The sequence below is a fragment of the Anser cygnoides genome, chromosome 22 (assembly GCF_040182565.1).
Source record: "Anser cygnoides isolate HZ-2024a breed goose chromosome 22, Taihu_goose_T2T_genome, whole genome shotgun sequence".
Lineage (NCBI taxonomy): Eukaryota > Metazoa > Chordata > Aves > Anseriformes > Anatidae > Anser > Anser cygnoides.
In genome coordinates this window covers 4829024-4853637 of record NC_089894.1, presented here as the reverse complement: position 1 = coordinate 4853637, position 24614 = coordinate 4829024, and the positions used below count along the sequence as shown (strand labels likewise).

The 24614-nt window shown below is 42.5% G+C and overlaps 3 protein-coding genes across 6 annotated transcripts; 2 read left to right on the top strand and 1 right to left on the bottom strand.

Annotated features, from left to right (window-relative positions):
* Window positions 1-1897: 1897 nt before the first annotated feature.
* On the top strand, window positions 1898-11791 carry SDR39U1 (short chain dehydrogenase/reductase family 39U member 1). 2 transcript variants are annotated; one of them, XM_048046458.2, is made up of 6 exons: window positions 1898-2036; window positions 2920-3026; window positions 3364-3446; window positions 4102-4223; window positions 4819-4962; window positions 5161-11791. In XM_048046458.2, the coding sequence occupies exons 1-6, from the start codon at window positions 2003-2005 to the stop codon at window positions 5574-5576; spliced, it is 906 nt and encodes a 301-aa protein (XP_047902415.1). In that variant the 5' UTR covers window positions 1898-2002; the 3' UTR covers window positions 5577-11791. The 2 variants fall into 2 exon arrangements, with proteins under 2 accessions (XP_047902415.1, XP_013052260.2); XM_013196806.3 differs by lacking the exon at window positions 1898-2036 and adding an exon at window positions 2668-2704.
* Window positions 9256-10218, bottom strand: LOC106046000 (olfactory receptor 4N5-like). Its single transcript, XM_013196816.3, has one exon. It carries the CDS (start codon window positions 10216-10218, stop codon window positions 9256-9258), a length of 963 nt encoding a protein of 320 aa, XP_013052270.3.
* A 5466-nt stretch (window positions 11792-17257) lies between the features above and the next one.
* LOC106045969 (olfactory receptor 4D1-like) lies at window positions 17258-24394 on the top strand. Of its 3 annotated transcripts, none has more exons than XM_066981746.1 (3): window positions 17258-20052; window positions 21065-21279; window positions 21392-24394. In XM_066981746.1, the coding sequence occupies exon 3, from the start codon at window positions 21399-21401 to the stop codon at window positions 22356-22358; it is 960 nt and encodes a 319-aa protein (XP_066837847.1). In that variant the 5' UTR covers window positions 17258-20052; window positions 21065-21279; window positions 21392-21398; the 3' UTR covers window positions 22359-24394. The 3 variants fall into 3 exon arrangements, with proteins under 3 accessions (XP_066837847.1, XP_047902413.2, XP_066837846.1); XM_048046456.2 differs by having other exon boundaries at window positions 21062-21279; XM_066981745.1 differs by lacking the exon at window positions 17258-20052 and having other exon boundaries at window positions 20108-21279.
* Window positions 24395-24614: the final 220 nt, after the last annotated feature.

Here is a 24614-nt window from a genome sequence, read left to right as displayed (position 1 = left end):
TCTTTTTTCTTTTTTTTTTTTTTTTTTCCTTTCATGAGGGAAAATTTTTCTGACATTGTAGATAAAGTCTTGATTAAAGAAAAGTATTTTTGGCATAGAGAAACATAATTTCCCACCCCTATGAAATCTCTGGTCAGTACCTATCCACTATTTCTTTGAGTCATTACAAGTCTGTGGTACCAGTTGAATATTTTTCACTCTTTGCTTTTGCAAGGCCTTTCTTCTAACACAGAAACACATTCACGCAGTGACAACAGGAAGGGAACAAAGAACTTCAGCTCTCTGGTGGGTTGGTAATGAGCTTGGGAAATGAAGTATACAAATGGTTGGTACACCGAGTCCCTCAAGACAAAGAGAGAAATGGCCAGGGTCTACAGTGCAGGACCTCTGGAATGAGACTGAACAGCAAGAGGAAGTGTAGAGCAGAAAGAGTCTGACTTTAGCTCTGAGTTGTGACATGCAGCCCTCATAGACACAGGGGACACAGGGAGAACTAGAGCACTGTCAGTCATCCAAGTAGAAATATTACCCTCCCATATTTACTACAGATTTATTTTATTTTATTTTATTTTATTTTATTTTATTTTATTTTATTTTATTTTATTTTATTTTATTTTATTTTATTATTTTATTTTATTGCCAGATGCCTGTCCAGGCCACAAATCAGATGAGTTCATGATGATGTCATTGCAGCAGTTTCAGATGTTCTCCTGTCACTCACTGACCCAAGGTTGTTCACATCCTGTTCACATTGTCCTGTTTGTCATGGCTCACCACTTCCAGCTACTGTATGCATAGGTATTGCCTATACAAAGCAAAGCTATGATACCCCACCTCAGCTAGACAAATACCTTGTAGTGAAGCATGCTGAAATTTAGGCCAGATATTCAAGTGATCAAGGTGAGGTAATACTTAGCAAGTCACAATGCCAGGCAGAGTGTACCTGCAGCAGGTGCCTGTTTCTTGTTGGGTAAACCCAGTTTCATGCCTGGATCATAAAGAGTTTGGAAATGGCCTTGTTTCCAGCCCAAGAGGCTCCCTGTCTGTAACACAGCTGTCCCAGGGAAGCTGGGGACAGGGCAATTGCAGGCACAGAACACCACTACTCAGTGGCATACATTGTAGGTTCCATTTACCAACCAAGTTGATGTCTATGGCAGCAGGTGCCAATTTCTATTCACAAACACATGCATCTGGGCAGAGCTCTGACATGAGTCAAGGCTTCTGGTCCGAGATCCCTGCTCAGGAGAGCGACACACTCACTGCAGCTGTTGGAGGTGACAAGACCTGGCTGGCAAGCAGCAATTTGCACACAGCAGTTCCACCTTGAGGGCATGACGTCGAGATATGATTTAGTAGCTTAGTGGATATTATTGGTGATAGGAGAACAGTTGGACTAGATGATCTTGTAGGTCCTTTCCAACCTTTTGTTTCTATGATTTTAGGACAGTCCTGTCGACAGTGCTGGTGGTTGGTGAGTGAATTCTCCCCCTGGGTTATTGTTTTCACTCTTTACTGCTTTCTACTGTAGACATTCAACATAAGCTCCCAACTCTTTCACTGGCCACATCACCCCAAGGCCAAACTCAGAGTTTCTCCATCTCCAAAGCAAATTCGCTGTTGTTGCCCAGATTCCTTTCTTACCTCTCCATGCAACACCCGTAATTTCTGCCTCATTCACTGTTTAAGTAGGTGGCCACACTCTCATTTCATCGCATTCTTCCAATAGGCGTCACCTGTGTCATGCTAACCCGCGTTCCACCAGCTTTGGGTTGGGGGGGGCCGCACATTCCCGAACGCCCGCCGGGCTCACGGCAGCCGTTTCTCCGCCGCCATCTTCCCACCGCAGGACCCGTCACCCCCGGCGGGTGCCTGCCATTCTTGGCCGCGTTCCCGTCTAAACCCCTCCCGTCAGCGCCCGGAGCACGCTGGCCCTTTAAGGATCGCCCAGCGGGGTGCGGAACTGTACGCGCCGGGACACCGCGGGCGGGAGCGGTTGCGCATGCGCAGCCGGGCAGCCATGCGGGTGCTGGTGGGTGAGTGCGGGGCGGGGGCTTCCGGCGCGCCGTTGGTTCTGGGCGCTGCGTAGGGAGCTGTGAGGGGGGGCGGCTGGTGCTGGGTGGGGGGCCCCGGGAAGCCGTAGGGCGCGGGGGTGGCTGCAGGAGCCCTGAGGGAGTTGTGGTTTGGAAATGGGGGGGCCTGGGCCTGGATTCACAGAATCGCAGGATCATTTAGGTTGGAAGAGACTTCCGAGATCACCCAGTCCAACCTCTCACCTAACACTAACAAGTCCTCCACTAAACCATATCACTAAGGGCTACATCTAAACGTCTTTTAAAGACCTCCAGGGATGGTGACTCAACCACCTCCCTGGGCAGCCCATTCCAATGCCTAACAACCCTTTCAGTAAAGAAATTTTTCCTAATATCCAATCTAAGCCTCCTCTGGCACAACTTTAGCCCATTCCCCCTTGTCCTGCCACTGGGCACGTGGGAGAATAGACATATCCCCACCTCACTACAGCCTCCTTTAAGGTACCTATAGAGTGCAATAAGATCGTTCCCGAGCCTCCTCTTCTCCAGGCTAAACAACCCCAGCTCCCTCAGCCGCTCCTTGTAAGACTTGTTCTCCAGACCCCTCAAGAGCTTCATTGCCCTTTTCTAGACACGCTTGAGCATCTCGATGTCCTGCGTGATTCAGCATGGTGCGTGTAGCAGTTGGGATCCAGGCACCCTGAGGGGGTAGGATGCAGTGCGTGGAGCCAGGGTATGGGGAGTGGTGGAGGCCTGCAGTAGGAGGGCTGGGGAGAGGGTGATCAGGGCCCAGTGGTGTACCCTGGGAGGATGGCCATGGTAACAGGAACTCCTGTGCTAGCTTTGTGAGCTGCTTCTGGTCTCTAATATCCTGTCTTTTTCACAGGTGGTGGGACTGGATTTGTGGGCAGAGCCCTGACTCATTTGCTTCAGAGCCGTGGTCATGAGGTGACCCATGTCTCTCGACAAGGGGGCAAGGATCGCATCAGCTGGGTACGAAATAAGAGTGATTACAAAAGGAAGACCATTTCAAGGCTGAGGAACAAGCCTACCTGGCGCGGCATGCAGGGAATTTGTAGTGGGCAAACTGTTTCCCACTGATGTACCCTGCAGCTCCTAGGTGCTGTACTGGTTGTGGTCAGTTGGGGTGGGTACTGCTGCAGCTTCAAGGAGCAAAATGTTCTCCATTCATGCTTGTGCGACAGGCAGTGTTTTACAAGGGTCAGGAAGGAACTGGCTGGGTGTTTTGGGAGCTCATCCTGCTTTGTTGTTGGGAAGGCTTGAGAAGAGGGGAGGCTGGGTGTGTGATGTCTCTGTTACCCCTGTTTAGGAAGAGCTGTCCCGCCTTGGACTGCCACAGTGTGATGCAGTGGTGAACTTGGCTGGTGAGAATGTCCTCAACCCTTTCCGCAGGTAACTTGATCTCCCATAGTGTTGCAGGGACAAGGTGAAGGCAAGACAGCCCAATGTTGTCAGAAAATGTGGAGTGGGTCTGGCAAGGGAGTAGGGTGTCCAGAAAGGACAACCTGGGTTCCCTGGCTGTTGACTTCTGGGTCTTCAGGTATCCAGAACATTTCTGTAGGCCTGTTAAGTCCCCGGAGAATTTTGAAAGACAGATTTCCTTCTGGACTGACGGGGGAGGCCAGGCAAAGTAGTTGCATACATCCAAAAAGGCACCAGATGCCTATGCTTAGATGATAATATGCTTAGATAAAATCAGAACCAAAATGGACTGTGGAAGTTGTTCTTGTATTGCTGAGGGTGTTTTTGGAAATGCCTCTTCCAGGTGTTTGAGGAGAATTCACACAGCTTTGGTGCCAACATTTTCTGATGTGTTTGCCCTAAGGGCATCCAAAACCTACAGCCTTTTATAGGAAATCGTGAGCTGTGTTCTCCCACAGTTACCATATGTTTAAGTAGTAATATTCTATGTCCTCCTCCTACTCTGGGGTGGGGAGAATTTATGTGACATCTCCTGTGCTTTTGAGGTGACCGTGGGGGCTCCCCCTGGGGCTATTGTTTCCTGGGATATCCTGATGGGAAGTATGAGTGGCTCTCCTTTTTCCAGATGGGGTGATGCTTTCTGCAAGGAAGTTATCAGCAGCCGAGTTGAAACCACCAAGACCTTGGCCAAAGCCATTGCTGATGCTAACCAGCCACCCAATGCTTGGGTCGTCGTCACCGGCGTAGGTATTGGTTGGGCCCAGTGTGCCTCATGCTGATGAGGAGAGGTGTACCTCCAGACAGAAGCATGCTTCTGGGGAAAATATATCTTGCCTTGAAATGCCAGCTTTATTGCCATCAGTATCACTGTGTTTAGGCAAGGCTTGGTCAGCGTTTTTTGTACTGGAGAGGAATTTAGGTCCTCATGCTTTCACTTGGTGGCATTAGGACAGGACCTTTTCCCTGTGAAAGCCTTAAGGCATCTGTAGAACCAAGTCGTCTAAGCAAGGACTCAGCTGAATCCCCCCATACATCTCCAGCTTTGCATTTCTGCTTCCTACAGGCTTTGAAGCTGCTGCAGGTTAGCATTTATGACAGGCAGGAAGTTTCTTTCTATGCAGCCAGCTCAGTGCCTTGTTTGCAGGTGCATTTGATTCATGGCATTGCCATCTTGACTGGAATACTAGCACATCCTGTTGAACCTGCAGAGTGCATTTGTAGTTCAAAACCTTGTGCTGTTCATATGAGGATGTCCCTGGAGACAGGGATAAGGGTTGGGGAGAAGAGGGACAGCTGATGTTGGGATTCAACCCCAACCCGCTTTTTACTGTTATATCCCCAGGCTATTACCGCCCTAGCCCCACAGCTGAGTATACTGAGGATAGCCCTGGGGGGAATTTTGACTTCTTCTCGCGCCTGGTGAGCTCCTGGGAAGCTGCAGCTCTCATCCCTGAGGGTCCAACTCGTGGTGTTCTGGTGAGATCTGGTAAGATGGGACATTGTGCGTGTCTGGAGTGTCTCTGCTTTGGAGCTGGGGCATGAGGGGAAGGGGTGGGAGAAGTGCATCGGATTACGTATCTCTTCTTGTTGGGGTTCGGTCTCAGGTCCAGCCTTCTAAGGATTGTCTCCTGGCTGTAGGTCTGGGGCTGGAGAGGGTCCCTGTCTCACTCTGTTCTTTCCACAGGTGTAGTGCTGGGCCGAGGTGGTGGCGCAATCTCTCAGATGCTCTGGCCATTCTGGCTAGGACTGGGAGGCCCCATAGGGTCTGGGCACCAGCCATTCCCGTGGATCCACATTCAGGACCTGGCTGGGATCATATGTCATGCCCTGGAGAATGAGTGCCTGCAAGGGGTCTTTAATGGTGTCTCCCCGTCTTCTCCTGCCACCTCCAACAGCACCTTCACTCAGGAGTTTGCTGCAGCCCTGGGACGCCCAGCCCTACTGCCAGTGCCTGCCTGGGCTGTGCGAGCTGTCTTTGGGGTCGAGCGGGCTGTTATGTTGTTGGAGGGCCAGAAAGTGGTACCAAAGCGCACCCTGGAGAGCGGCTACCATTTCATCTTTCCTGACCTTTCTGCAGCTTTGAAGGACATTGTGGCTTGAGTATTCCTTGTTCAGGCTGTTTAGGGCCTTTTTTTTGTGGTTCCCTGGCTCATATACCTTCCCTTGGGTGAAAGAGGGTGTCTTTTCCTGTTCTGTCTTCTTTTGTGCATCTCCAGTTTAGGAGACATCCTTCCTATTTCCAACTGCAATTTCCACCTGCTTTTGGTGAAGGGCACAGACCTCTTTAAGGATTGTGACTGCTGAATCTGCCATCTCTTTTCCACAGCGTGTATGTGAGCTGCTCACAGAGCACCTTGGGGGAAGGATGTGTCTGCCCCTGCAAAAGAGGTATGGCAGCAGGGAAGATCATCAGGTGTTGTAATTCTTCTCCATGTTACTGGAAGTCCCTCTGCCTGTTTTTCCCAATGTCTTTCACCATATGTTCTCAAGAGACTTAGTGCTCTTCTGTTTTGCTCGTCTCAATCTCATAGGAAATTGTAATTAATTAATTAATTGTAAGCTTGTAATTAAGCTTGGTGGGGGGATCCATTTGAGGGGGCACAGAGAATGATGGATATGGGTGACTTGGAGACCGTGCCTTCTCCTTTTTTTCTGGTAGATTTGTGCTAGAGCAAAGGTGTCAGAACCTCCAGCAGACTCGGCCTGAGCATTGTGCCCCCACAGGTGGATTTGCAGGATTCCATAGTATCCATATTATGGAATACATATCCAAGGGCTTTCATTCATAAGTTTTTCTGCTTTATGACAAGTTACTACAAATCACTGCTAGCAAGTATACATGCGTTTAATAACACAAGTATATTTATCAAGCTATTACGAATTATTATCAGGAAAACGAGTGTGTGTGTATTTATGTGTTTATATATAAAAAGTCAATAGCAGCAGTCAGTAATAAAGCAGTAAGGATATATACTAATATTACAGGTTATTACAAACAATGCTAGTGAAATAGCAAATATACTCATTATTGATTGCTTATAGGCACATACATATATTCAAAAGATAACCAATACCACTAGCTAACAAACCAATCCCACAAGTGGGGATCTAGCTGTCTTCAAAGTAGTGTAACTAGGAAGACCAACCTCAGAAAGGGGTCAGTAAAGAAAGCTGACCTTAGAAAAGTCAATTTTCAACTTGACAATTTTCTTTTGCCAAATGGTATGCAGAAGATAGTTAAATAAGGGGATAAACAGCAACAACAAAATAAATCCTACTTTACAGGCAACTATATTTGGTTATTTAGAGCATGCTACAGATGGTGTTACATAAGAACTGAGAACACTGACCTGTACAAGCACATGGAGGAGAAGAAAGTGATCAGGAGTAGTCATGGGTTCACCAAGGGGACATGACACTTGACTAACCCAATAGCCTTCTATGATGGAATGACTAGCTGGGTGGATGAGGGGAGAGCAGTGGATGATGTCTACCTTGATATCAGTAAGGCTTTTGGCACTCTCCCATAACATACGCGTAGGCAAGCTCAGGAAGTATGGGGTGGATGAGTGGACAGTGAGGTACACTGGCTGGATGGAAGAGCTCATAGGGTTGTGATCAGTGACACAGTCTAGTTGGAGGCCTGTAGCTAGTGGTGTCCTCCAGGGGTCCATATCAAGTCCAGTCCTGTTCAATTTATTCGTCAATGACCTGGTTGATGGAATAGAGTGCACCTCAGCAAGTTTGCTGACAACACAAAGCTCAGAGGAGTGGCTGATATCCCAGAGCACTGTGCTGCCATTCAGAGGGACCTTGACAGGCTGAAGCATTGGTTCGTAAGGAACATCATGAAGTTCAACAAGGGCAAGTTCAGGGTCCTGCACCTATGGAGGAATAACCCAAAGCACCAGTACAGGTTGGGAGCTGACCTGCTAGAAAACAGGCCTGCAGAGAAGGATCTGGGAGTCCTGGTGGACAGCAAGTTAACTATGAGCCAGCAATGTGCCCTTGTGGCCAAGAAGGCCAATGGTATCCTGGGGTGCATTAGGAAGAGCGTTGCTAGCAGGTCGAGGGAGGTGATCGTCCTCCTCTACTCAGCCCTGGTGAGGCTTTACCTGGAGTACTGCATCCAGTTATGGGCTCCCCAGTAGAAGAGGGACATGGAGCTCCTGGAGCAAGTCCAGCAGGCGGCTACAGAGATGATGAGGGGAGTGGAGCACCTCGCATATGAGGAGAGACTGAGAGAGCTGGGCCTCTTTAGCTTGGAGAAGACTGAGAGTGGGTCTTATGAGTACAAATACCTGAAGGGAGGGTGTCAAGAGCATGGGGCCAGACTCTTTTCAGTGGTGCCCAGCAACAGGACAAGAGACAACGGGCACAAGTTGAATCACAGAAAGTTCCAGCTTAATATGAGGAAACATTTTTCTACTGTGAGGGTGACAGACCACTGGAACAGGCTGCCCAGAGAGGTTGTGGACTCTCCTTTGGATATATTCAAAACCTGCCTGGATGCCATGCTATGCAATGTGCTCTAGGTGATCCTGCTTGGCAGGGGGGTTGGACTAGATGATCTCAAGAGGTCCCTCCCAACCTCAGCCATTCTGTGATTCTGTACGGTGCAGTGCCTTCTTGGATATTATTGGAGACTTTGTGGATGGAGCTATATTTAGCATATTCTGCATCTACATTGTCTATGGAATATATACTTCAGTAAGAAGTATATTCCTGATCCGAAATCCTGATTTTTCAACAAAAGGAATTAATTTTTCTCAACAAGGAATTATTTGGCCAATTCTACTTTAGAGACAAAACAAGAGGTAAATTACAGGGCATGTAAGGGCCAAGACAGAAAAAATCTAAGGCACAGTTTATTTCAACTCAAAGTAGGAATTAAAAATGTGTTAGCGGAATTTCTCTCTAGAAATGCTTTTTGCAGGAATCCTTAGGAATCCATAGGATTCTATGTTGCAGATGTCTATAACTGTATAGATAAACAATACAATCAATGTGTGGTGAGGTTCTGGGACAGGTTGCCCTGAAAAGTTGTGGATTTCCCATCCCTGGAAGTGTTCAAGGCCAGGTTGGATGGGGCTTTGAGCAACTTGGTCTAGAGGGTGGCATCCCTGCCCATGGCAGAGGGTTTGGAGTTAGATGATCTTTAAGGTCTCTTCCAATCCAAACATATGATTCTATGCCTCCGTAAGACCATGACCACATTGCCTTTGATTTTTACTTAACAGTTTCAGATTGCAGTGGACTACCTATGCTGTATGAGAAGCAAAAGCTTGCCTACAAACTAGGTGATCCAGCAGTTTACACATTGTCCCTCTGTGGGGAAGCAATCAACTCATTTAAAAGGCAGCCATGGAAGAGGGGAGGCAGTCATGCCTCCAGGGCGGCAGCATCAACGTTCAAGTTCAACTATAAACCGAAATCTTGAATTAACATGCTTGCAACCATTGTGACTCTCTGCATCAGAACCAGAAGTCCATTAATAATTCTAGAAGGTCTCAACTCCTACCAGATTATTTCTCAAAAAAAAAAAAAAAAAAAAAAGATTTTTAACAGTAACTTCATAGCACAACTGATACGATTCCTTTACACAGCTTGGTTCTCTAAACTATTCCATACAGTAATTAGTATCACCCTATGACTTTTGGATGGAAGAAAATTACTTAAAGATTACTGATTATATATTATGCTCTTACATAATGTACAACATGGAGTTGTTCCTAAGAGAACTGCATTAACAAACAAAACAACAACAGTTTCATTTACTTTAAAATACTTGTTTGTTTGTTTGTTTTATTTTTCCACATGTAAATATGTATTTGCTGACCAACTTCCACGCTGAGCTTCTGATCTCCTTGTTACACAGGGTATAGATCAAGGGATTAGTCAGTGGGAAGATGACTGTATGGAAAAGAGCAACAACCTTTTCCATTGGGACAGCTTGGAAGGGTAAGACATAGATATACATAGCTGGGCCACACATGACAAAAACCACAATGATGTGGGAAAGACAGGTGGAAGCAATTTTGCTCTTTGCCTTGGAGGACTGTGTTTGGAGCTTCAGCAGCAGGACAGCGTAGGAGATGAGGAGAAGTGCAAAGCACATGACAATGACAACTCCATTGTTGAGAAACATCAAAAGTTCCACCATGTGAGTATTAGCACAGGCCAATTTAACCAGTTGATGGACATCACAGAAGAAGTTGTCCAGGATGTTGGGGCCACAGAAGGGGAGAGCAATGGTGAGAGCAAATAGAGTGATGCCATGGATGAAGCCCCCTGCCCATGAAGCTCCAACCAGGACATAGCATACTGCCCTGTTCACAAGCCTGGTGTAGTGAAAAGGTTTGCAAATGGCTACATAACGGTCATAGGCCATGGCCATGAGCAGGAAAGCTTCAGCTGCTCCCAGGAAGTGGAGGAAGAAAAGCTGCGCCATACAAGCATTGTAGCAGATTGTCTTATGGTGTGAGAAAAAGTCAGCCAACATTTTAGGTGGGGTCACACAACAGTAACAGATGTCCAAGAATGCCAAATTGGCCAGGAAAAAATACATGGGTGTTCCCAGTTGGGACTCCCTTTGAATTGTGAGAATGATAAGGATGTTGCCTGGGAGAATTATCATATAGAACAGCAGGAAGAAGAAGAAGAGAATCATCTGGACTTTGTGGGTTTGAGAAAATCCTAACAGAACAAACTCTTTAACCACTGTGTTGTTCTCATACTCCATTTTGACTCTGTAAAACCCTGAAAAACAGCAATCACAGAAAAATAAACAAATACCAGTGTAAATATACTAAAATATTTAAGCAAATTCAGGTGTACTTAGACTGCCTAATATGCACACCCTTTGACCATTGTCTAGTTTTAAGGAACTCCTTATGGTGAAATACTTGAAAGCTAGTAGTTTAGATTCCCACTAACTTGGGCATTGTACTGGAAATATAAACTGAAAACATCCACATGTTGTCAGGGGCTCCACATTTTCTCTACACCCTGTGAACGGGCACCAGGATTAAGTGTAAATCATAAAGTATCAGTCCAGTCTCCTATAGTAGGCTAACTTTTGTGGTTTACAATGTAACTGTCTATCTGAGCTACTCCTGTATACACCCTCTCCAAATGACAAAAGTAGGCCCTTCCAGGGTACTATACAATTCATTCTAATATAGACAGTCAAACAAGTCTGGATGAATTGCACTCTAGCACTCTACTTACTCAATAAACCTAACAATAACATCCAAGGAGTATGAAAGGAAACTAAGTATAGATCACTCATATCTGAATGAATGTGTATGAATTCTTTGGGTGAATTTGTCTGGCAGCTGCAAAGAGTATTATAACTGAACAATTTAAAATCACTTCAGAGTCAATATCGGTACAGCTAGCCTAAGGAGTGAATAATTCCATCATAAATTTTCCCAAGAATACATCGATTCAAGTATTTTCTAAAAGAATATATTTTCCCCGATTGTCTTTCAAGGGTGCCGAGATCACATACTGACTTCCACCTTTCCTCAAAGAAATCCCTCAGCAGTGTCTAATTTTCCAATGAAATCGTCAGAGCATTGGAACCATCAAGAAAATTCCATTATCTAAATATCTCTCTGAAATTAATCCACCAAGAATTGACTTGAAGACAGATTTTTGAAAACAAAGTGAGATTTTCCTTGGAATGTATCAAGTCATTTCAATTTCCATACATTTGAATGAAATTGTGGATTTTAACTCCTCCCTCACAAAGACAAGCATTAAAAAACAAAACAAAACAGAAAAAAAAAACAGTCAAATTTAGTTAAATAGAAAGACTTGTAAAATAAGTTCTGCCATTCCTTCCAATTCTGTTTCTTCTGAGTCAGAAGAAAGTTACATGAGATTTTGTCTCCCTTTCTTTTTTAATATCTTTCTTTCATTTTGCTGCAAAGATGGTATGTTTGTATGCATGACTATGTCTGCCTGTTACTGCATTCATAGTTTGCAATAGAATAAACCATACTGAAAATGCTGTGATGGGAAAAGATGCTCAGATCTGTAAGCATCATTTAGTTTTAGAACAGTTGTAGTTAGTTCCCTTATTGAGACCAGTGAGAAATGAAATTGGTCTTGACAGTGGAAACTGAAAATAGAAAAACAAGTGAGAGGAAGAGAAAGTCGCAAAAAATAGTCAAACTTTAAAATAAAATAAAGAAATAAAGGAAAAGAAGGAATAAAGAGAGAAAAATACCCTTTTAGACACTTTTTGATGTTTCTGTCAAATATCAAAATTTCTCACCATTCCTGGAAATAAACAAACAAAAAAACCATTATTGACATTTTGTGTTTTTTTTTTTTTTATTTGCTCCTTTATTACATGGACAGTTGAAAATCTCATTGTGCTAGATGTGTGTGTAAATAGGTCCATATTGTCCAATATTTAATTTCTCAGCTACCTGCAAATCCATACCGACAGGCATCTGGAGCTAAGTGTCTCTGCCTCACTTAAAATTTCCTCTCATTGATCTGGTCAGCTCTGGAACTAATCTAACAACCCTTCCCATCCCATCACATGTCAGGAAGATTCCTGAAGGAATCTATTGCTCCACACTGCTGTCCTTTATCTGACCCTACACACCCATCCAATGCAGTAACACTCTCCTTTCACCTCTACTTAGCTATAGATACTTTTGTGGTTGCACTTGACTTTCATGACTGCACATCTCTACTACCTAGGTTGCTCAGCCCTAACTGCTAAAGAAGCAATTGAAGCTACATCCGCTTTGCTGTTTCCTGCCGTGCCATGTCAGAAGGGTGGTAAATATTTCCCAGTTTTTGTACCTACTTCCCTGATGACCCAAGTCTTGACACAAGCCTTCTTGTGTCAAGATTCTCTCCGCTCTTCAGCTGCCGATTGCAGTTCACCCAGTTTCCATTCCACTGTGAAAAAGAGTGGCTACTCTGAACTCAAGTTTATTCCTTCTTTTGCCTTCTTCCTATTTCCCCTGCTGCATTTGAGTCTTCACTACTGGAAAGAAACTTGCCAGGAAAGACATGTAATACCTTCTTTTGTCTTTTCATTTCATTAAGTCATCTGCTTCAAAAAGAAACTGTTTACAGGAGCCCAAGGAATCACAATCTGAGTGTGATGACTTATTCTCGTATTTTCTACAGCAAAGCCACCTTTTTAGAGTTAGTTACTTCCTGCATAATTTATGATGCTGGTGTGTACATATCTACATCTGAAGATGTCAACATAACAAACATATCAGCCACGGGGACACAGTATAAGGTAAAAGATACAATTCTCCTTAGCAAGTGTAGGGATAGAACACAGGTTCATAAACACAATTCTCTTGTGCCATTTTATGTGCTCTGCTCTACAGTTTCAGATCTAAAATGATGGGTCCTGCGTCTCAGCTATGGCAGACCTGGTAAAGATGTCTGAGATATCCCAGCCCTTAACCTGACAGCACTGAATGCTATGTTCCGCTGTTCGAATTCTGCTCTACATGTCTACCTCAGACTTTCAGTTGCATTTTTCTTTGGACAGATTAAAATTATATATAATCTCTGAATTTATTCCCTGGTTCTGACTGGCATTCTTGAACCTAAATGTCTGTGCAACTAGTGTTCTCACCCTTCTTGTCATCCACTGTTCAAGGTAGAACGTCCTTCCTCCTCAGGCAAGGTGAGCAGTTAACATCTCAAGCCCCGTATTGGGAGGAGAACAGTATTGCCTGTAATTCTTTTCTTCCTTATTGGTTGTGAGAGTTCATTGATTTGGGGTTATTCTTACTGACATCAGTTTTATCAGCATTCCCTGAATCACGTGTGAATGCAAGACAGCTAAGACTTGAACTCCCCTAATCCTTCCATCTCTTACCTACTGTTTTCCCAAGTGCTTCCCAGGTACCAACAGCTCTCCAGCTACCAAACTCTCAGCTTCACTCCAAGCCGTGATGTTATTTCTGAAACAATCCCAGCTTTAGAATCCTACAAAAGCTAAAATACATAAAATCTTCAATACATATCTCACTTTCAGGATCTCTGTTGGTAGTCCATCATCTTGGCTTGAAGTCTTCTTTCTCTTCCTCTCCCCCACACCCCTGTGTTTAGCACTGCTGTGCATGCACCAGAGGTTCAATTCTGTTAAATTCCATGCCCATTCTCAGTGATTTTTCCCTGTCTGCTTGTCAGCACTAGCACAACAGACTGCAACCAGATTGCCTATGACCTTAGCTGCTTCACTCACCAACTGCCAATAAAGGATGAATGGTGCATGCCAGAGGATGAAGAAGTTTTTGTTTCTTCGCATCCTCTGTATGTTAGTTTCTTTGTCTCCTTAACAGACAACTGGGACTGCAGGTGGTTTCTTGTTCCAAGTGTGGAGGTTACATAATTATAGAAAGCAGCTGTGCTTCCAGAGCGCTAAGTGAGACGCCCAGGGGTCTTAATAAAAGCCCTAAGGTATATGATTATTTAAGAGGAGGAATGAGTGATAGTCCTCCGGCTTGACCAATCTTGGTAGCATCTTTGTGATGTCATGAATACGGGTTCAAGGTAGGCAGCAAACCTCCTGAGAGATTGTCTGGGTGGCAAATGGGTCCCTCAGCGCCTCTCAGAGAGGAATCTCCAGTTACCAAGAGCTAAACTAGGCGAGGGATGCAAAGAATAATACGAAGGGGTTCTACATGTACATTGGCCACAAAAGAAAGACTAAGGAGAGAGTACCGCCTCTGACAAATGAAGACAGAGATCTGATAATGACACATGTGGAGAAGGCAGAGATACTTAATTTCTTTGCCTCAGTCTTTACTAGTGGTCAGGCTTCCCATATCTCTTGAGTCCCCGAACCTCTAGGCAGGGGCTGGGGGAACAGAGTCCCTCCCACTCTAAGCAAAGAACAAGCCTGGGACCTCCTGATGCAACTTAACAACTACAAATCTATGGGTCCTGATGACATGCATCCCAGAGTCCTGAAGGAAATGGCTGATGTAGTCGCCAAGCCTGTCGCCATCATATTTGAAAAATCAAGGCACTCAGGCCAAAAGTACCCGGTGACTGGAAAAAGGGATATATCACTCTCATTTTTAAAAAGGGTATAAAGGAAGAACTGAGGAACTACAGACCAGTAGTTCCTCTCCTCTCCTACTTTTGTAGCCCCTCTCTGGACATGCTCCAGGGTCTCGATGGCCTTGTAGTGAGGAGCCCAAAACTGAACACTACTCAAGGTGCAGCCTCACCAGAGCAGAATACAGATCACGTCCCTGGTCTTGCTGGCACAAGCCTGATACAAGCCAGGGTGCCAGTGTCCTTCTTGGCCACCTGGGCACACTGCTGGCTCATGGTTAGGCGAGCATCAATTAGCACCCTCAGATCCTTTTCCTCTGCACATCTTTCGAGCCACTCTGCCCCAAGCCTGTAGCGTTGCATTTTGGTTTATAGCAAAACTAGCTTTCAGAAGGACTTGGATTATTTACTTCCCTTTCTCAAATACTTCTTCTGCTGTACCGATCCACTTGATGGTGTCATCAATGTATTGCGGGTGCTCTGGAGCTTCCCCCTGTTCCAGCACAGTCTGAATCAATCCATGGGAAATGGTAGGGCTGTATTTCCACCCTGGGGCAGTCGATTCCAGGTGTCCTGGACACCACTCCAAGTGAAAGCCAAGTGTGGCCTGCACTCTGCTGCCAAAGGGATTGAGAAAAATGTATTAGCAATATCAGCTGTTCTTCAACCCTCTTCAATCCCACAACAGAAGGATCTTCTGAGAGACTGGGCAAGGCAGACAGCTGTTTAATTTCCTCTGTCTCCAAGGCAGCTATGCCAAAAGCCCACTAGTACCCTTTTGCATCCTTAAAATACCATGAGGTAGTCTATGACAAAGATGCACAGAGCCTCCACACTTGTCACAGTGGAGTGCTTTTGCCACTCATTCCCTGTTAGACTCACCTTGGCCTCCAATACAACCATCTGTCCCTGTCACTCCAGTAATAAAGATGGGTTCTGCCCCTTTCTAGCTTGTTGGCATTAAGGTACACTGTGTATTAGTGTCCACTAGAGCCTAATACTACTGTGGGTCTGATGTGCCAAGCCTTTGAATCCACGCAGTCCAATAAACCTGATTGTTTCTTTCCTCTGCCTGGCTGGAGGCAGGGTCCTTCCAATCAATCCTGGTCATTGTGTTGAAATTCATTACTCACTTCATGTAAATGTGGATCAAATGTCCCTTCATTGAAGCCAGGAGTAAACTCAACTCATCTACTCTGGAGATCTGTTCACTGGATACTGCAGCAGTCATTTTCTTAGCAGTCCCTTTTTCACTCCCTTTTTCCATTGTTTTTCCTTGTCATTCATGTACCTATGCGTTAGTGTTGAGGTAGATTTTCCATCCCACTTCATGTCCTCTCTGCGGTTGTGCAGGTAAAAACCACAGGATGGCACATGGTGTGTACCCACTATGTCCTCTCTTGGGCAGAGGAACACTTACTCCTAATAGCTGAGACACTGGTTCATATAGATGAGGAATAGGGCATAACTCTTTGATTTGGTGGACCTCTTGGGAAAGTTTCTTCATCGCTGAGACACATGCTCATAGAGTGGAAGAGAGGCTTTCTTCATATTGCTAAAGTTGGACAGACAATGCATCTACCTTGTGTTCCTCTCCATCTTTCCAGGTTGTTACTGCCAATGAGTTGGCATACAACGATGGTGCATTCTGTACAAACTTCCACCACATGGGCCGTGTGCATCTGACTTCATGTGGATCTTTGTATTTGGGTTTATTGTCTAGGTCACCATAAATCACCTCCAGCACAGCTAATTGTCTCAGGTACTGGATGCCTTTCTCCATGGTGGTCCCTTTGCCTGGGTGAAATAAAACTTCTTCCTTGAAGGGATACCTTTCCAAAAAAAATGTGATACTGTATTCATTATAAATATTATATAACATATCACAAGTACAATGCATTTATTTACTTCAGAAAGTGTGCTGTGTTTGTGTGTATGCACATAGAGAGGTGAACCTTCAAGCATGCATATATATACCTTAAGGCTAGTGAAGAGCCAAAAAAATGCCTTTGCAACTTCTGTTTCTTCTTTATTCTTATACAAGTTCTGTATCAGCACAAGTTTTATCTCTGTTACAGCTAATCATGAACTCTGAATGAAACTAATGATTAAAGATCATTCCTGATATACACCTAAAGAACCAGGTATGTGCATGTCTCAGTTCGTGAGAGGCCTGAGAATATCTGTTGGGCAGCAGTACTTGATGAAAAAAAATACCTTTCCAAGATCGGTGCCATGCTAGTTCTGTGGAGGGATACCTAAGAGTGATGCCTATATTACACTCGATGGCATATTCTCAAAAATTTCTCCATCTTCTTCATGTACTCCTAATATTATGTTGGTCTTTGAATCAATGTTACATAAATAAAGGGAATGTTCCCTGTGGAGTCCCAAAAGTTTCTCTTCAAGGCACAGGAAAAATAAATGAATTAATTAATTAATGCCAGACAAGGAAAAAGAAAAAGAAAAAGAAAAAGAAAAAGAAAAAGAAAAAGAAAAAGAAAAAGAAAAAGAAAAAGAAAAAGAAAAAGAAAAAGAAAAAGAAAAAGAAAAAGAAAAAGAAAAAAAAAGAAAAAGAAAAAGAAAAAGAAAAAGAAAAAGAAAAAGAAAAAAAAAGAAAAAGAAAAAGAAAAAGAAAAAAAAAAGAAAAAGAAAAAGAAAAAGAAAAAGAAAAAGAAAAAGAAAAAAAAAAGAAAAAGAAAAAGAAAAAGAAAAAGAAAAAGAAAAAGAAAAAGAAAAAGAAAAAGAAAAAGAAAAAGAAAAAGAAAAAGAAAAAGAAAAAGAAAAAGAAAAAGAACAAAAGCAACCAAACAAAGAAAAAAAAACACGTCATTTGGACATGTTGGAATCAATAGATCATGTATGGGAGTTAGAGACATGAATCCAACCACAAGCTGCTTCCTAGGTCTATTTTGGCTACAGCCTGTGAAACTATGAGCTACTAAATGACACAATTTAACCAGAACTTGCCTTCTTTATAAAGGAGACAGGATGGCATGTGTGAGTGAGGTAGACTCTAGCAAAATCAATAGCTGTGTTTCTTAGACACCAAAAGTCAGTATTTATTATTAGAGGTGAAATTCTGATTTACACTAGCTGAAGACCAATCTCACTATCAAAAACATAAGTTCCTGTTTGTGCGAGCTATTCATTTGGGGTTTCTTTCATGCACATGTGGCATATAGAAACAGGGAGCAGGAGAGGTGAATTCGGGGAACATGGTATATTGATGGTAGAGTTTGATGGGTGGGCTCTGCAGCAACTATAAATAATGTTTATTCTAAATGGATGAATGATTTTGAACGTCTATTTCCTCTTGGAGCGCAATCTGAATCATCTTTAAAAGAGGCAAAATTAAAATCTGTAGCCATTTTAAAGGCATGGTCCCTTGAAGTGATTCAGGCTGCTCACTGTAGAGTTACTGTATTAAATTAAATAATCTTTTTACAAAACAAAACAAAAAGTCACTTCAGGTCTTACCTTGCTTGTTTTGGAAATAAAATTTAAAATTTGAATTTTCTAACTCTTTTCATGGAGGTAAAAGTAGATCATCTCTCAGAAGCAAAGTTAGTTGAAGCTTAAATGAAGTTTCCTTAACTTTGTTTCTCCAGTGTTTTAATTATGAAGAGATAAGGCTTCCAATGTTGCACAGGGAAGTTAATTTCCCTGGGCACATCTAAACAAAAAACAATTGCTAAATATAATTAACCATTTTGCCATTAGTTAGTTGTTGTGAAGATTCTGAAGTCAGGCAAACAATGTATCCTGAGATGGCTTACATTACCTTTCTCTTTAAAAAGCAAACTAAAAAATCAACATTTTGTAGGCCAGCAGTTAGCAGAGTTTGCATTTTATTCTGTCAATGTTCCTCATCCAATTATTTTTTATTTTTTATTTTTTATTTTATTTTTATTTTTTAACTTTTGGTCCTCTATTACTGAAGTTTATGATTCTATAAACCATATTTTCACATGATTAAGAGTATATATTTTCTATTGAGTTGTTAGTCATTGTTTACTGAAAAATCTCATTTCCCCCCACCCTTTTACTGTTAGTTAACTGACAGCTGCAGTGTGTACTGCTTCCTAAAAGAGACAGCCTTCAAAGACTGGCATAACCACATGGACACTGAAGAATTCTTCTGCTTGGTCCCAGTAAGGAAATTCTCTGTTGAATGTTTTAGGATTAGGCTTTTAGGATTAAGCTCCATTTGCAATCAGCTTTCAAGCCCTTCCTACATTTGGTGGTTTGGAGGAAATTTTCTTGTAAATTCCACTAATACGTGGGAAGGTGCATGTATGCAACCTTGGAGTATAAGCAATTAATGTAGCATGGTACAAAGTGAGATCTTCTAGAAAGGGAAAGTGACATTCATTTTAAAAATCTGATTTCAGTCACTCATACTCATCCTTAGAGTGGTTTCACTCACTTCTGCTTCTACACACCCATAACCATTAAGATGCTTGTGTCCAAATGGTCTGGTCACCAGGGAGAGACCCCAGTGAGTTGACATCCTTGTATTGACCATAGCACCTTTTCCATCTGGATGGCATCCTTGTATTGACCATAACAACTTTCCCATCTGGATGGCATCCTTGTATGGACCATAGCACCCGTCTTGGTGTTGTTTCCAAAATTCCTGATGGTGCACTTAATCCCACTGTCTGTGTTCAGGGATTTGTATGTCCGGATACCAGCAACTGGGGAGACTGGGATCCAGGGCTAGCTACTGAGCAGAGTGAGTGTCTGAGCCCATCTGCTGGAGGGATCCACCTTGTACGTATATGCATGTTCTCACTAGTGGACTTCCATCCTGTCCTGGTAAAGAGGGGAGGCTGTTGGCACTGTCTGTGTTCATGGGTGCTCTGTGTTCCAGCCATGTATATATGTACATACATATGGTGTGTAGGTTTGCTCTGCGTGTGTGTGTGTGTGCCAACTGGGGATATATATTCAGCCTTGGTACTGGTTGGTCCTGGACACATGGGGCTGCATCAGCCTCACCTTGATTGCTAACATGATGTATTTATCTGTAATACAAACAGCTGTCCTAAGGAGTTATTTTTTTCCCTCTAAAAAAAATCTTGCAGAACAGCTCATGCTCACTGCACAGGACTGGCTGTATTCACGTTATGATCGGTTAAGCTAGACCTCTCTCAGAGACCAATAAAGCATCTTAAAACGTAATTGTTATTATTACACGCTGAAGTGCCTGAACCGTAACCCAGAAGAAGGGTTGAAACATGAATGCCAAAGTGCCATTGTTACATACGATAAGGTAAGGTCATCTAGGAGTGTTTGAGAGTGCAGTAACAGCTGTGATAGCTTTACAAATTGTTTCTGGTGAAAAAAGTCAAAGTTTATGTGGTGTCAACCTTACTTCCAATAGAAAACAGAAAATGGAGTGAACTCTCCTCAGAACTGTACCAGTCTTCAGAACATCTTAAAGAGAATGGAATTGAAGCAAGAGTAATCCCAAATGAGTAATCACAAGAGGCATTGAAGGCAAATTGCACAGGTAACTTAGTTGGCAAAGTGAAGATATTTCCTAAGGTGGCAAAAGTTTAAAAAAATCAAGGCAGTGAAGTAACAATAGAAACAACCCTTTCCATTCATGTACGCTAGACAAAGAATAGCTTGTCTCCTAGACTAGGCCTGGAGAAATATGAGCACCAGCTCCCTTACTCCTTCTGTGGTAAATGGATGTTACTCCCCTTTTGAAATTGTATCAGCAGCTGTGGTGATTCATCTGACCAGTCTTGGACAACTCTGATGAGATAAATTCTCCTTGTAAAATCTCCCACTGATTACAGATAGGATCTGGATGATGTGTAGACTTAGTCAATAGAGTTTTAGGCAGCTATGTTTAAGTGAGATCAATCCTATCTGTCTACATTACGCTACCTAGCAGATCTCATTGCCTGGGGAAAAAAAAAAATGAAAACAGTGAATAATCTTATTTGTTTGCTTGCATGCTTGCTCACTCCTAATTAAAGTGTCTAAATGCTTAAATTTATGTGGAATACACCCCCTTCACTCTTGCCTTAAACCAGCCAATTACATACTCAATTATGACAATTTTACTAAGCAACTACTTGTTGCAGTGCTGCAATCATTAACAAGCCCTTAGCTGAAATTATTCAGAAACTCATTGGAGATAGACGTTAAGATTGTATAGTTTAAGAAGAAAGCAATACTTACTGAACTTGATTTCATTTACTTTGGGGTAAACACCTAAAAGATCTTTTAAAAATTGTCCTGTGAAAAGAATTGTTTCTTTCTGTTTAATGTGAAATCAGTGTAGACAACTAGCTAAAATGAATCTTGTGTGTTGGAACTGTCAACATCTGGATAGACTGAAGAAACACTTCTGTTTTTCCAAAAGGTACAAGTAACACTGAGAACACGTACCTTGCAGATTCTACAATATTTTTAAAGCCCTTGAAGATAAACTATTTTTTTATTTTAGTGTATAAGATGTCACATGAAAGTGAACTGTTATCTGCAACAATCTTTTCACCCACTAGCAGGAAGTTTAAGCCTCCACAAAACTACACAAGGAATAACAGACATCTCTAGAATACAACTGGCTCTTGTGTATCTGAAGAATCCATACCTCACATCATCTTTGCTGGTTTCAAAGCTAGCTATCCCAAGAAGTTTCCCATCACAGCTCTTCATCATCCATACCACAGACAAGGAATCAGGCCACTTTCGGAGAAGAAGGAACTCCAGAATCTGCCAGGTATGTCATTTGAGGCAGAACAATAGAATATCTGACAGACTACTCTGAGTAACAGTATTTATGAATAATAACTACTTCACCTAATCTTATCTCTGTTGGTTGCATCCTATAGGGTAGTAATGGAGCTGGAGAATTCCACCACCACTGTGAAAAATTTTTTCTTTGTTAGTTTTACTGAAAGTGCCATGTTACAGTATGTACTTTTTGCAACTTTCCTCATAATCTACATAATGACTTGGCTTGGAAATGTCACCATCATCACCACAGTAATCATAGATCAAGAGCTTCACAAGCCTATGTACTTTTTTCTAGGAAATTTAGCCTTCATAGACCTCAGTGAATCCACAGTGACTCTGCCCAAGATGCTATGGGACTTCCTGTCTGAGTATAAGTCCATTAGTTTTGGAGGATGCATTGCACAGATTTTTTTCTTCCATTTCACAGGAGGTGCTGTGGTTTTCATCCTCACAGTGATGACTCTGGACCGGTTTGTGGCTGTTCATAAACCTTTGCAGTACTTAAACATCATGAATCACAATGTTTGCCTTGGCCTGGTCACAGGAGCATGGATAGGGGGATTTGTTCATTCTATTGTGCAGATAGCACTGATCATTCAGTTGCCATTCTGTGGACCAAATTTACTAGACAATTTCTACTGTGATTTCCCACAGGTAATCAAACTAGCCTGTACAGATATCTATGCGGTTGAGTTGCTCATGGTGTCCAACAGTGGACTGCTTATGATCCTCATATTTATTGTCCTGATTGTGTCACATGTTGTCATCTTGGTCAAAATCAGGGCACATATCACAGAAGGGAAGCACAAAGCCTTTTCCACCTGTGGAGCCCAGGTTGCAGTGGTGAGCATCCATTTTGTACCCTGCATCTTCATCTATGCATGGCCATTCAAAAAGTTTGTGGCGGAAAAAGCCATGTCATCTCTTTATACTATCATCACCCCAATGCTGAATCCCATAATCTACACTTTAAGGAACACAGAGATGAAGAATGCCATCAAGAAATTTCTCAACAATATCTTTTTCAGAATGAGAAATTCACAACTGTCATTCCTTTCATAGATGATTGTTTTCTTTTACAGAGAAATATAAAATCAAAGCAAATAATGTCATCATAATAACTGATTTTTGCTTTAGAAAAAGAATCATAGAATCATAAAAAGAAATTTAAATAACAACAATTGACAGAAGACTAAGATGACAATGCTGTCTCTGAAGGTAATAACTGCTTGGAAATCAAAGTGGTTGCAGACTAATAAAACAATGAACCTGTATGAAAACAGAAAATCAACAGCAATAATTAAACCAATAAAAACATCCCTTGTCCATTATAGTAGTTCCTTTTACTAAGGGTCCAGTTTTTTTCTAAGTTTCTAATTTTTAAAAAATTCTAGGGAATTTATGTATGGTTGTTCCAGATTTATTTTTTGTTGTTTTTGTTTTCATGTGGAATATTTGTGATCGGGTGAAAAAATGCAGAACATAAGACTTGACAATAAATATGAAAACATTTTTGATTTTTTCTGAAAGTAGAATAGAAGTATATATATTCTATATCAAAATTTTCAAAATGTCCAAACTTTTTTTTAAGAAATATTCTTTGTTCAGATCAATGCATTGCATGAAATATTGGTAATTTATCATTATCACAATAAAATAGTAGTCCAGGAAATCAAGCAGTGGTGAACAGAGAACAAAGCTACTGTGTAAGAATGGGAAAGTCTTACTCATTTAATATACAGGTATTTACCTCAATTTAATTTAGTTTAGTTTAGTTTAGTTTATGCAAATGTTCTCCATCATAGAAGAGACAAAGGTTCATCACAGACTTATTCAGATTTTAGGATTCTTCACTGAGTACTTGGAGACCTGGACAGACAATGTGCTGTGGTTTAACCCAGCCGGCAGCTAGGTACCACACAGATAAAACTCATGGGTTGAGATAAAGACAGTTTAATAGGAAAGAAAATGGGGGAGGGGAGGAAGAATACAAAACACAAGTGATACACAACACAATTTCTCACTAACACCCAACTCATGCCCAACCTGTCCCCAAATAATGGAAGCCCCCTTGGTCAACTCTCTGCAGTTTTATTGCTCAGTGTGGTATCATATGGTATGGAACACACCTCTGCTCAGTTTGGGTCAGCTGTCCTGGCTGCGTCCCCTCACAATTTCTGGTGGATCCTAAGCTTCCTCACTACCAGGGCAGTATGAGAAGCTGAAAAGTCCTTGGCTTAGGGTAAGAACTGCTTAGCAACGGCTAAAACACCAGTGTGTTATCAGCACTGTTTTCCTCCTACATCCAAAACATGGCACCATAGCAGCCACTATGTAGAATATTAACTCTGTCCTAGCCAAAACCAGGACAATATCCACCTCTTATTCTATACCATTTATGTCATGGTCAGGTCTCACAGTTTCCAAAACATTCTCATTAATCATCACCGCCTTTCCAGCCTTTTGGTATATGCACACAGATATCCCTTGGTGTACGGACTACCCCTCTATGGTTCAGCCCTCTATGCCAGGGCTGTTGCTTTCATGACTTTGGGCTCCATCAGACATAATGGTCTTTCAGGGTAGAAGAGGTGGTGTGTGGTGTTAAATTTTTGCATGCAGAGGCCAGCTCTGGTGTAACACTGCTATACTTGTCCAGTTGTATCATCGTTGCACTTTGGTTCCATCAAAATTCATTCTTCTTTGGTTTGCTCTTGCCTGAGGCAGGAATAACCCAGACTGTCTTTGCCAGCATGTAGTTTGTTGTTGTTCGTTTGTTTGCTTGTTTTGTTTTTATGTGCATTACAGGGACTTTATCCCATTCTACATTAAATAAAAGTTTTGACTGTGAAGGGCCAGATCACTTGGCAGATTTCCTAGTATTGACTGAGCACGTGGCTATTTCCAAATGCATATTCCAATGTCTGAATGTCCCAGCACCCATTGTTCTTAGTGTAGTCTTTAACAGTCCATTGTATTGTTCCATTTTCCCAGAGGCTTGTGCATGATAGGGGATGTGATATACCCACTCAATGCCATACTCTTTGACACTGGTGTCTTTGAGGTTGTTTCAGAAATGAATTCTGATGTCTCAGTTCTTTCTGTGGTAACACGTCACTGTAAAACTTTCCTTTCAAGGCTCAGGCTAGTGCTTTGGAGCAGTGGCATAGGGCACAGGATATATTTCCAGACATCTGGTTGTCACTTCTACCATTGTAAGCATGTGGTATTTGTCTTGGTGGATTTGTGGCAGTGTGATATAAGCAATCTGCCAGGCTTCCCAATACTGATATTTTGGCCATCAACCCCCATACCAGA